Consider the following 13,602-nt stretch of genomic DNA (forward strand, 5'->3'; position numbering starts at 1 on the left):
GATGGCTGGAACCATCTCTGCGCATCAGTTCGCGCATGCGCTGGAACTTCCGTGATACCTGGAACCAGCACGGCAGATCACCGGCACCTGTGGAGCCGCAGAAACATACAGTAGGATGAGGCTCAGTGACTGCAGAGGTGGATGGCAATTGGGGGCGAGATGTGGCCAGGAAAGTGTAAAGAAGTGTACTAGGAGGTATAGAACTGTGTTGAGGGGTAAAAAAGTGAGATGGGGGTGCAAGTGTTACGGCAGGGGGGGTACCATGTATACCGGGGGGATAGAAGTGTGCCGGGGGTGCAAAAATGTGCAGAAGTATGCTCTTGGTGCATAGATGTGTGTGGGGTACAGATGCGTGCTGTGGGGGGGTTACAGAGGTGTGCTGTGTGGGGGGTACAGAGGTGTGCTGTGTGGGGGGTACAGAGGTGTGCTGTGTGGGGGGTACAGAGGTGTGCTGTCTGGGGGTTACAGAGGTGTGCTGTCTGGGGGTTACAATAAAGTCTCCTCTTACCCGGTGATGTGAGGGGCGGCTGATTCTCCATCATGACGGCCTTGTAGAGATCCTTGTGTCCTTCTAAATAAATTAATATTATTACTTCCTCTGCTGCCAGTTCCAACAATGTTTTCGTTTTACTTCCTCACAACTCACCCAGGACGTTCTTTTTAGACTCCTACATCACTTCCTGTTACATCACTTCCTGTGCAGCTATAACGTCCTGTCTGCAGCTGACATCACTTCCTCTCCAGCTGTGGTATCACTTCCTGTGTCTGTACAATCACACTCTTCCTGTCTCCGTGTTCCACGCCATATAATAGGAAAAGATCTCCATCTCTATATTTATTATGTGTCTGTTCTACAATCCAGAAACTCCAGATGCATAGTTGGATAAATGGCTTAATATTCACAATGTATCTGGTTTATAATTTAGAGGCTTTGGATGGACAGTTGGATAACTAGTTCTATATTTAGGATGTATCTGGTCTATAAACCAGAGGCTCTGGATGGACATTTTTTTTCTGGTCTATAACCCCCTTCATGCCAAGCTTTTTCTGACATTTGTTGCTTACAAGTTAAAATTTGTATTTTTTGCTAGAAAATTACTTATAACCCCCCCCAAAAAAAATATATATATATAATTAGGGCTGTGGAAATTAACTATTAATTCATAGATTAATCTTTAATTTATTTGATCGATCAAAATGATTTTGATTTGTACTCACCTCTCCACCGGCTTCAGGTAGTTCCATCGGAGATCCGGTGACGTCACGGCCACCGGCAGGGCTTGCCGTGTCCATCTGAAGGGCTCCTTTGCTGTGCCTTCATATCTGCATGCCGGCGGAACCTTGCTATCTGCCGCACACAAGGGCTGTTACACTTCCCTCTATCAATCTGGGATTCTACAACCATCCACTGGGAGTTCTGATAGTTCCCTTCACGGGACATTTAAATGCCGACGGATTGATGTTAACCTCTCCTCATCTGGATTCAGCAGTGGTATCGTTGTACACATTTTTATACCAGTATCATACTTAGCTACATGTTTTTATGACTGCTTTTGTTACCGTTTGGTATTACTCGCACCATTTTTACAGTTTATGTAGCTACATCGATTTTATCTCCAGTGCAATATGTATTTGTTACCTACTTGAATACTATAAAAATTTTAATGCTATTCCCATCGAGCGCTGCTTTGTGTGTTTTTTGTATCCTGCTATGCATTTTTCCAGTGGTTGGTAGCTGCATTGGGAATCAGCCTGCAAGGTGATCAGCTAAACGTAGTTGGATCTGTATGTGCGTTATAATTGATCGAAATTAGTCGATTAATCGATTTAAAAAAAAATCGATTAATCTGGATCAACTGTGGGTATGGAGTTGGGTGTATATGATTGTACTGTGTTTTTTATGGTTGAACTGGATGGACTTGTGTCTTTTCTCAACCTGACTAACTATGTAACTATGAACACAAAAATTTTGATCAGTAACAGCGCTAATATATATATATATATATATATATATATATATATATATATATATATATAAAATATAGAAAAAAATGGGAAAAAAAAGGGGAATTACTGCACAATAATTATTTTTAATGAAAGTTTGTCAAAAAAGACACCAATAAGATTAGGTGTACCATGACTGCCTTATCTTATTGATGTCTTTTTTTTTTTATGTCTTTTTTTACAAACTTTCATTAAAAATAATTATTGAGCAGAAATCCCCTTTGATTTTTTTTCTATATTTAAACCCGTGGGAAGGCTTTATTGCTTTGGCACATACGGCTGTGGCTGACGTGCACCTCACCCTCTGAACTTTTTCTAGGAGGGAATTTTCCGTTTGTTTTGAACTTTCTTTTAAATAAAAGTGAGCAAAACAAGCCCTGAAACGGAAAAAAAGCGAGTGGTGGTGTCCTTAAAGCGCTACACTTGGAGTGAACCCCTGACAGTATATATATACACTCTGCATTTAGTGTAGACTAGATATTCAGTGTAGGCTCTATATTCAGTCAGTGCAGGCAGTGTAGTATATATAACAGAGTGTATTGAAGTGGTTAAGGGGAACCACGCTCCCCCCCCCCACCAAAACCCTTACCAGGCCCTTCTGGTATGGATTCAGACTGAGACAGATGATTTCGTAAAAAAATATCACACCTTTATTGTAATAGAAACAAATAGTACAGATCAGGAACATAGTCAAAACATAAGCCAGGGTTTGGAAGCCAAAACCGGTAATCAGGAAGCCAGAGATCAGCGTAGTCGGAAGCCAAAGATCAGTAACCAGAAGGGACGTCAGCCGGGCAAAGTCTTTAACAGGAACCAGCAATGAGAATAAATAAGGCCTCAGGGTTGGTGGACAATAGGAGGAGGAGTAGTGCCCCTATTAGTAGGAGGAATAGAATCCCATGATTGGTATTGGTGGAAGAAATAGTGCCCCATTGTTTGTGTCAGTGGGGGGAATAGTCCCTCAAGGGACAGAAAAAGGCTAAAAAAGGGCCACATTTGTCCCTCGGACCGCAGTTTGGAGACCCCTGATCTAATGCACCTGTTCCAGGAGGTCAGGACTCTGTGCAGAGCAGTCAAGTTCCTCCAACTCAAACTTGCTCATCCATGTCTTTATGGACCTAGCTTTGTGAACCAGTCCAAATCATTTGGTGGAGGGGGGATTATGGTGTGGGGTTGTTTTTCAGGGGTTGGGCTTGGCCCCTTAGTTCCAGTGAAGGGAACTCTTAAGACATCAGCATACCAAGACAATTTCATGCTCCCAACGATGTGGGAACAGTTTGGGGACGGCCCCTTCCTGTTCCAACATGACTGCCCCTGTGTTGTCATATTCTGCTCCCTATCGCAGAATGCTGCGGAAGTCACGTGGCGGGCAACTGCGCATGCGCAATGCGCTCCAACGGCAAATGCGATGCGTTCCAGGGGATTTACGACACTATCCTTCAGTGAACCATCACAATTTGTCACGGAAGTGACGTATTACCATACACGGCGCGGGGGGAGAGAGAGAGACACATTTAGAGCGAGAGAGATATAGAGATACATTCAGAGCGAGAGAGAGAGAGATCGGGTACATATATTTTATATAAGGGAAGTAATGCACATAGGGGAGGAAATCCCCTCCCTGAGCCCCTGTTCTCTCTCAGTATCTCTATATCTGTATCCCTCTCTCGCTCTGAATGTATCTCCGTATCTCTATATCTCTATTTCTCTCTCGCTCTGAATGTGTCTCTCTCCCCCCCCCCCCCCCGCGCTCCGTGTATGGTAAAATGTCACTTCCGTGACAAATTGTGATGGGTTCCCTGAAGGGTAGTGTCGTAAATCCCCTGGAATGCATCGCATTTGCCGTTGGAGCGCAGTGCGCATGCGCAGTTAGCCGTCACGTGACTTCTGCAGCATTGTACGATAGGCAGCAGAATATGACACTGCACCCCCCAGTGCACAAAGCAAGGTCCATAAAGACATGGATGAGCGAGTTTTTTGGGGTGGAGGAATTTGACTGGCCTGCACAGAGTCCTGACCTCAACCCAATAGAACACCTTTGGGATAATTTAAAGCGGAGATTGCGAGCCAGGCTTTTTCGTCCAAAATCATTGCCTGACCTCACAAATGCACTTCTGGAAGAATGGTCAAACATTCCCATAGACACCCTCCTAATCCTTGTGGACGGCCTTCCCAGAAGAGTTGAAGCTGTTATACCTGCAAAGGGCGGGGCCAACTCAATATTGAACAGATGTCCACCAGCCTCTCTGACCAGCTGCTTAATAAACAAGTCCCCGCCCTCTATTATTAACCCAATCCTAAACCTGCACCAGGCTGACTCGTCTACAACAGAGCTCTTCCTACTTTGACCCTCCAGATGTTCAGGAACTACAATTCCCACCATGCCTAGTCATGTCTTTGAATGTCAGAGTATTACTATGCCTCATGGGATGTGTAGTTCTGCAACAGCTGGAGGGCCGAAGTCTGGAGATCCCTGATCTACAACATCAATAAGGAAGCTCACTCATATCAATTCTCTGGTGTTGCAAAAGGTTTCCTTTCCTAGTGAAAGATTTCCTGCACTCTGAACATGATTAAGGACGCTCACCTGTGTGAATTCTCTGATGTTTAACAAGATATGCTTTTTGCGTGAAAGATTTCCCGCATTCTGAACAAGGGAAAGGAAGCTCACTTGTGTGAACGCTCTGGTGCTGAATAAGGTTTCCTTTCAGTGTGAAAGATTTCCCGCACTCTAAACATGAATAGGGACGCTCGCCTGTGTGAATTCTAAAATGTTTAACAAGGTCTGATTTGCCAGTGAAAGATTTCCTGCACTCTGAACAAGGGAAAGGATGCTCCCCTGTGTGAACTCTCTGGTGCTGAATAAGTTTTTCTTTCCAAGTGAAAGATTTCCCGCACTCTGAACATGAATAAGGACGCTCACCTGTGTGAATTCTCTGATGTGTAAAAAGATGTCCTTTCTGAGTGAAAGATTTACCGCACTCTGAACATGAATAAGGACGCTCACCTGTGTGAATTCTCTGATGTGTAACAAGAGATTCTTTGACAGAGAAAGATTTCCCACACTCTGAACATGAATAAGGATGCTCTCCTGTGTGAGCGCTCTGGTGCTGAATAAGAGTTCCTTTCCGAGTGAAAGATTTCCCGCACTCTGAACATGAATAAGGACGCTCACCCGTGTGAATTCTCTGATGTCTAACAAAGGTTCCGTGATGAGTGAAAGATTTCCCGCACTCTGAACATGAATAAAAAAATTCACCTGTGTGAATTCTCTGATGTGTAACAAGAGCTGCTTTCTGATTGAAAGATTTCCCGCACTCTGAACATGAGAATAGATTGTCACCTCTCTGATCTCCTTCATGGGGTGAGGAAGATTCCTCGGGATTAGAAGGATCTGTTGATCTATCTGCAGTGTGAGATCTTACATGGATATTTTCAATCATAGTATGTGATTGATGAGAAGATTCCCCCTGATCAGAGGGATCCATTGATGTCTCCGGACAGGAAGGTCTGTGATGTATATTTTGTGTATTTGGATTTCCTCCTGGAGGATCCTGTGTGATGACATTATCTTCTGACTTACAATCAGCAGATAATAGAAGATGTCTCTCCGAGGAATTCCTCACATCACATCCATCTGTTGGAGAGAAGGAAAAAAATATATAAAAAATCTCAGTAGATGACAAATAACTGGAGTTTTAGCTCCTCCCCCCATCGGTGGAATAAGTGGAAATGCCGATCTCACAGCTGGGCTCCTGTTCTACCTCCAAAACCAATCAGAAAAGTCTTCACACCGAGTCCATATATGATCTGCTAATTCTAGAATAATAAATAGTTATGACTGAGGCTTCATTATCCAAAACGCGTTAGTGGATTGTTACTACATCGGATTGGCTGGATTTTATATGATGAAGAGTTTGCAGATCATAAATGGACTCCAAGCTGAGTCAGCAAGAAAAAAGTCACTTTGGTCTAACAGTCACCACTTTCACAGAGCTCTGGCATGGAACTGGGTACAACTGTAACATCAAAATATGGAGAAAAAACCTTCCTCCAAGATTTACAATGCTGGTGTCCTAGGGTGGCACCATCCCTCCTCCATCAGTGTGGAGACAACCTAAGCTGTTAGTGCAATGGTTTATTAAAGGGTTAGATCCCCTCTACAGAAGAACTGTAAAGCTGAACTAACACCAAGTCCCCTCCCCCACCCCCCTGGACCGATTGATCAGAATCCATCTGGTCAATCCTGGCAGCTAAGTATGGAGAAGACAGAGCAGTGGGGTATTTCATATCCCCTGACCATTGGAGTGGTGAGAGAGTCCTGATAGTAGAGGATGGCTGATGGTAAGTACAGTGAGGACCGGGGGTGGGGGGTGAAGGGGGTCCGGTGTTCGGTCACCTTTACAGTTTTTCTGTATTAGGCAAACTAACCCTTTAATGTGACTTTAGGGGTCTGTTTGACCAGTGATGTCTCATCTGTCTTCCATTGAAGGTAATGAAGTACATATTGCGCTCCATTCGCCTTTTCTCCTCAACCACGGATTCAGCCTATGAACCCGTTACAAGCAGCGGGTCGGATACAGATTCAGAGGAGGAACGCGTGCCCGTTAAAAGAAGGCGTTCTGGCGTGGAGCAGCAGCAGCCTACTACTAGCAGCGCAGTGCCGTCCACCTCGAGAGCAGTGCCACTGCAACAAAGCCCAGGCACCAGTAGGGTGTCCTCTCTGCCCCAAAGGGATAGGGGCCATGCCAGCCCTCCTTATGGCCTTCAAAACCCCCTGTGGCTGCCTTCTAATTCCAGAGCAAAAAAAATTACCCTTTCACCGCCCAGCCAGGTGAACACCGATAATTTTGCCATGCTTGATTTTTTTTCATTTGATTTTTACCGAAGAATTACTCTTATCCATTGTGGCCCAGTGCAACCTCTTTGCACAGCAGTACATAGTAAGCAACCTTGGTTCCAGTTATGCCCGCCCCTTTGAGTGGAGAGAACTAGCCGTAGAGGAGTTCAAAATATTCTTAGGCTTAACTTTCAATATGGGTCTCTCAAAAAACAAACAAATGTACTCCTATTGATCTACCAAAGCCAACCACCACATGCCAGTCTTCTCATCCTGTATGCCCAGATCAAGATACTTTATGATTATGCGGTTCCTCCACCAGGTTATGTAAAACTCTTATGCCGCGTACACACCATCACTTTATGTGATGAAAAAAAACGATGTTTTTAAAAACGTCACTTTAAATGACCGTGTGTGGGGGAAAACGTTGTTTTATGTCTTGTGAAAAACGACAAAAAAATTTAAGCATGCTTCAATTTTATGTGTCGTTTTTCAAAACGTCGTTTTTTACTTCACAGAAATTGACCGCGTGTAGCAAAAAACAACGTTTAAAACAACGTTTTTACACCCGCGCATGCCCAGAAGCTAATTATGAAGCGAGCTTCAATGGAAAAACGTGGTGGAACATAACCTCGCTTTGCTAGAGCATTGTGAAAAAACTATGGTGTGTAGGCAACGTCGTTTTTGAAAATTGAAGTTTCAAAAACGTTGTTTTTTACTTCACAGAAAATGTCTTTTTTTTTCATCACATAAAGTGATGGTGTGTACGCGGCATTACACATGTGGTATCTCCATACTCAGGAGGAGCAGCAGAATATATTTTGGGGTGTCATTTGTGGAATATACTTGCCCTGTGAGAGAAATAACCTGTTATAATGACAATATGGTGTGAACAAAAAAAATATCTTCTGCCGCTTACACACGATCGTTTTTTTCGACATGAAAAAAAAAGACGTTTTTCAGCATGTCCGAAAAACAAAGTTTTTCCAACTTCATCATTAAAAACGATGTTGCTCACACACCATCGTTTTTGAAAAATGATGAACAAAGCGTGGTGACGTACAACACGTACGACGGCACTCTAAAGGGGATGTTCTATTCGCCTTTGGGCTGCTTTTAGCTGATTCCTTGTTAGTAAAAGACGATTCACGCTTTTTTGTCTGTTACAGCGTGATGAATGTGCTTACTCCATTATGAACGGGTGTTTTTTCCCTGAACGAGCGCTCCCGTCTCATAACTGGCTTCTGGGCATGCGCGGGTTTAAAACTTTGTTTTTGCCCACACGATCATTTTTAACAAAACGAAAAACAACATTTTAAAAAACGACGTGAAAAAATGCAGCATGTTCAAATTTTTTTTGTCGTTTTTCAGAAGACGAAAAACGGTGTGAAGCCCACACACGATCATTTTAAATGACGTTTTTAAAAACGTAGTTTTTTTTCATGCCGAAAAACGATCGTGTATACGCCGCATTAGAATTGTGGGAAAAAATTACAACTTCAAAACACTAACTATGCCTCTTACTAACTACCTTGGAATGTCTACTTTCCAAAAATGGGTCAATTGGGGGGTATTTGTACTTTTCTGGCATGTTAGGGTCTCAAGAAAGAGAGAGGCTGTCAGTACATCAGGTGTGATCAAATTGATCAATTTTCAGTAATTGGTACCATAGCTTGTAGACCATATAACTTTCACCCAGACTAAATAATATCCACAATTTTTTATTTTGTTTCCAAAGACATAGCAGTATACATTTTAGACCAAATTTATGAAGAAAAATTACCTTTTTGCAAAATTTTATAATAGAAATGAAGAAAAATTCATTTTTTTTTTTTTACACAATTTTCATTCTTTTTTCATTTATAGCAGAAAAAATAAAAACCGCAGAGGTGATCAAATACTACCAAAAGTAAGGTCTATTTGTGTGGAAAAAAAGGACAAAAAATTCATTTGGTTAGTGTTGTATGACTGAGTTATTGTCATTCAAAATGTGAGAGTACCGAAAGCTGAAAATTGGTCTGGTTATTAAGTGGATTTAAGTGCCGCGTGGTCAAACAATAGGTTCTTTAATGCAATGGTTCTCAACCTCAGTCCTCAAGTACCCCCAATGGGCCATGTTTTGGGAACTACCCTTAGATAAACTATCTCTTATCAATACCATGTCATTGATATTGATTTAAAACAGCTGTGCAAAGTAAAGGAAAACCTGAAAACATGGCCCGTTGGGGGTACTTGAGGACTGAGGTTGAGAACCATACATACAACATACAAGGATATACAATGTAATACTGACATAAAATCACACACATAGGTTGGACTTGTGTCTTTTTTCAACCTCTCCTACTATGTAACTATGTAATCACTGCTTTAGTGAATAAAGTTATATTTACCGTTCTGTCCAGGTTCCATAGAAGTACATATGAGGGATATACAGAATCACAAGTGCATTTCCACTCTCTCTCTAATAACAATGTACTGGATTTGGCTGTGTAGCGTTGTTCAGAACTTTTTATAGCTTTGTTGCTTCCCAGTAAATGGCATCAAAAGTCCAGTCCTTGGAACCAGTGCTGGGACAAGGTCTTCCAGTGCCCAGGGCAAAGATGCCAAACTGCTCCCACTCCTCATTCATGATGTGCAAGTTTAGGGGATCCTAAACCGATCAGTCACTCCCTTGTCTAAATCACTGTCACTATCACTACTCCTGTCAGCCTTGTAACAGAAGGAAGGCGCCCCCATCCCTACAGTAAACCACTGGGCTCCACACCTCCAGCCCACCCCTGGTCCCGGCCCTGCTTGGAAACCATCCAGGGGTCCCGCTAAGGGGAAACTCCACCACACAGTTCAGCTCTTTACAGCGTCCTCACTGATCACCTCCCATACAGGAACAGACCACGAGGTCCGATCCGGTTCAGAATCAGGAAGTGACACATGCAGGGGAAGGAACATCACAGCACCAAGTGGTATCTCTTACCACACCACACATTAACCCTTTAGTAGGCAAACACATATTTAACCTTTTAGAACCTGCTTATAGGATGAAGTGAAGATCTGATAATTATCTAACATGTTTCTTACCCTACAATCCTTATACTTAGAAGTAAAATGAGACTTTGACTTGTTTTTTCCACAATGTCTGTTACCTACCTGTGTCACAAGGTAGAGAAATGTCCTCCTGTTCACTTTTCATAATCATCCCAACCTCCTCTGTGAATGGCTGATCACCCCCCACATACGTCTCTACTTCTTCTTCTTTAACCTCAGCTTTTATATTAATCCGTTCTTCACCCTACACCAAAAATAATAGAAAACATCAATTAAAGAGGAAGTAAACCTTCCCAAACAAACCTGAAAAACAATAAACCCTGCAAGACACGGGCATAATCAGCTAGTATGCATAGTATACTAACTAATTTTGTATTACTTCCCTTCAATCGAAGCCCTCGCAGCGGTTCACATCTCCGCCTCCGGCCGCCCGACATGTTGTCCCGGAGTGACTTCCGGGTATAGTGGCTCCGGTGATGTGATTGGCCGGAGCCACGATGACGTCACTCCCACGCATGCACACGGGGGGGCACAGTATAACTGTGCCATTGCTTCAGTTGGCTTACGTGCGCATGTGCCGCATGACGTCGGCACATGCAATTACAGGGATATCTCCTCAACCATGCAGATTTAGGAGATATCCTTGTTAGCTACAGGTAAACCTTAATATAGGCTTACCCTTAGCATAAAGTTGTAAACAAGGGTTTACAACCACTTTGAAGTAAACTCAAGGCAGGACACAAATGACACATCATTCAGCATGTACGTTGGAAGAACACAAGGAGGAAGAGAACCCACGATGTGTCTGGGCTTAAAACCCACAGAGGAAAGGAATGTATATTAAAAAATAAAAATGGGATGAAAAATGTAGGGCACTCAAAAGGAGCTAAAAATGGGGATAGGGGTGTGGGTACCAAAGGCTGCACTTCAGATATCAAAGTAAAATAAGAGACGACACAGAACAAGGTCATCTCATAGCTTAGAATACATATTTACCTACCTGATGATGGTGATGGATGGTGTGATCCTCCCGTATGGAATCCCAGGAACACAGAGGAGGGGGAGATCTCTCACCCTAAACCACAAATAAAAAAAAAAAATAGAGCAAGAGATTTAATAGAAAATATCACCCAATAGCTTAGAATACTTTTGAATTCTAGTTGCTCAGTCCCACCTACCTGATGATGGTGAGGAATGGTGTGATCTTCCTGTATGGAATCCCGGGAATACAGAGGATCACCCTCTACCATAGACTGCTGATCCTCGGACTTCTCTTCTTTTTCTACTTTAATCTCAACTTTGATGTCTTTCAGTTCATCACCCTAAACACCAAATATGATAAAACGGATTTATAAAAGGAAACCAGAAACGAAATAAAAAAATGTTATTTTGAAGCAAAGAATTCTACAACGCATTTTATTTCTAATTGCTCAGTCCCACCTACCTGATGATGGTGGGGGATGGTGTGACCTTCCTGTGTGGAATCCCGGGAATACAGAGGATGGGGACATCTCTCTGGTGGGTTCCCATTACTGGATCCATCTGTAGGAAACACACACACTGACTGAATACATTGTTTCTATGTGTTTATCAGATGATGGGGGATCTAGGTGGAGCCTCCGTACTGCTCTCTCCTTTACAATAAAGTCTCCTCTTACCCGGTGATGTGAGGGGCGGCTGATTCTCCATCATGACGTCCTTGTAGAGATCCTTGTGTCCTTCTAAATAAATTATAATGTGATTAACTCCTCTGCTGCCAATTCCAACAACGTCTTATTTTTTCTTTCTTTGCAACTCACCTCTCACCCAGAACTTCCTTTTTTAGACCTCTACATCACTTCCTGTTCCTTAGATACATCACTTCCTGTCTGCACCTGACATCACTTCCTCTCCAGCTGTAGCATCTCTAACTGTGTCTGTATAATCACACTGTTCCTGTCCCTGTGTTCTACTCGATACAACAGGAAAAAATCTCCATCTCTATATTTATTATATGTCTGTTCTACAATCCAGCAACTCCAGATGGACAGTTGTATAAATGGCTTAATATGCACAATGTATTTGGTCTATAAACCAGAGGCTCTGGATGGACAGTTGGATAAATGGTTCTATATTTAGGATGTATCTGGTCAATAAACCAGAGGCTCTGAAGTAAAATTTGGATAAATGGCTCTATATTTAGGATGTATCTGGTCTATAAACCAGAGGCTCTGGATGGACAGTTGGATAAATGGCTCTATATTTAGGATGTATATGGTCTATAAACCAGAGGCTCTAAATGGACAGCTGGATAAATAATGCTATATTTAGGATGTACAGTATCTGGTCTATAAAGCAAAGGCTATGAATGTTGGATAAATGGTTCTATATGTAGGATGTATATGGTCCATAAACCAGAGGCTCTGGATGGACAGTTGGATAAATGGTTCTATATTTAGGATGTATCTGATCATTAAACCATATGCTCTTTGTGGACAGTTAAATGGATCTATATTTAGGATGGATCTGGTCTATAAACCAGGGGCTCTGGATGTACAGTCTGCTAAATGGTTCTATATTTAGAATGTATTTGCTTTATAAATCAGAAGCTCTGGATTGACAGTTGGATACACGGTTCTATATTTAGGATGTATCTGGTCTATAAGGTATGTGGATAACACTGGGCTGCCTGTATATCTATATTAAGGACTTATCTGGTCAATAAACCAGAGGCTCTGGAGTAAAATTTGGATAAATGGCTCTATGTTTAGGATTCTTTTGCCTGGTGTTTCCGGTACTTTATACTTTTACATATAGTAACCTGACACAATTGTGAATTACAGAAAACACTCCAAGTGGCCCGTGTACTAGTATAATTATCCAGTCTATCATGTTCAACTGCTAGTAGAGATTTCAAATCCATGATAGTATCTAAGCTACCCTATCCATTCCAAAATGGAAAGGATCCCAGGAGACTTCCAATGTCAAGGGATGACAGCCCTGGCCAACCTCAGAAAATGATCTACTTTGATGGATCCCAGCATCATAAACAACAAAAGTAGTTGGGGGTTGGGCAGTATACATCTACATGTTACTCTATAACAGCGGCAGCCAACCATTGATGGTCCACAAGAAAATGTTGACAGGTGTTGGTAATGGGAGGCTGGCTGGACCTCACAGGGAAACACATTGGTGCAGAGAAGCAGATAACTGACTGAAGAGGAAGAGACAGTGATGATGATGAAGGAAGAATGGATGCTGGTAGGAGTGCACAGGGTCACTGGAGAAGGATACAGACTGGGGAACATGACAATCACAGGAGCAGGCTTGGGGTTTCAGGCTGGAATGACTGATGACATTGTACACAGAGGAGCTGAATAGAGGCTGGACGGACACTAGAGGTCATGGAGACAGTACGGAGAGGCGCCGGAAAACACTGGACAAATCACCTGGGGACACAGGGGGTCTGGTAGCTAGCGTGTGGACATGCCCAGGGTCCCACAGCTGTGGATATTCCTGCATGGCAGTGATTAGCTGAGTTTGGCTAATGTCCTTAGCCGTTTTCCAAAAGCAAAAAAGGGCAGCAATACACTGCAGCCAGACCAGCTCTCAAGAGCACATGCAATCTGATGAACAACAGAAGGCAGGGCCACCAGGAACTTCCTGTACTGCACAGGGTTTCCTATCAATAAAAAAACTTCCAAGGGATATTTTATTTAGGTATGAAGAAAGAAAAT

General features: G+C 42.7%; 2 protein-coding genes across 2 annotated transcripts in view; one reads left to right on the plus strand and one right to left on the minus strand.

Annotated features, from left to right (window-relative positions):
• The window catches only part of LOC120910546 (zinc finger protein 850-like), a 1,103,195-nt gene that overhangs the window by 621,759 nt on the left and 467,834 nt on the right, over window positions 1-13,602 (plus strand).
• LOC120909800 overlaps window positions 1-13,602 on the minus strand; it is a 53,737-nt gene that overhangs the window by 25,262 nt on the left and 14,873 nt on the right. Inside the window, 5 exon segments of the mRNA XM_040321530.1 lie at window positions 4,580-5,641; window positions 9,989-10,130; window positions 10,887-10,961; window positions 11,065-11,208; window positions 11,331-11,363. Coding sequence (XP_040177464.1) covers window positions 4,580-5,641; window positions 9,989-10,130; window positions 10,887-10,961; window positions 11,065-11,208; window positions 11,331-11,363 — 1,456 coding nt within the window.

Source organism: Rana temporaria, chromosome 8, assembly GCF_905171775.1.
Source record: "Rana temporaria chromosome 8, aRanTem1.1, whole genome shotgun sequence".
Taxonomy (NCBI): Eukaryota; Metazoa; Chordata; class Amphibia; order Anura; family Ranidae; genus Rana; species Rana temporaria.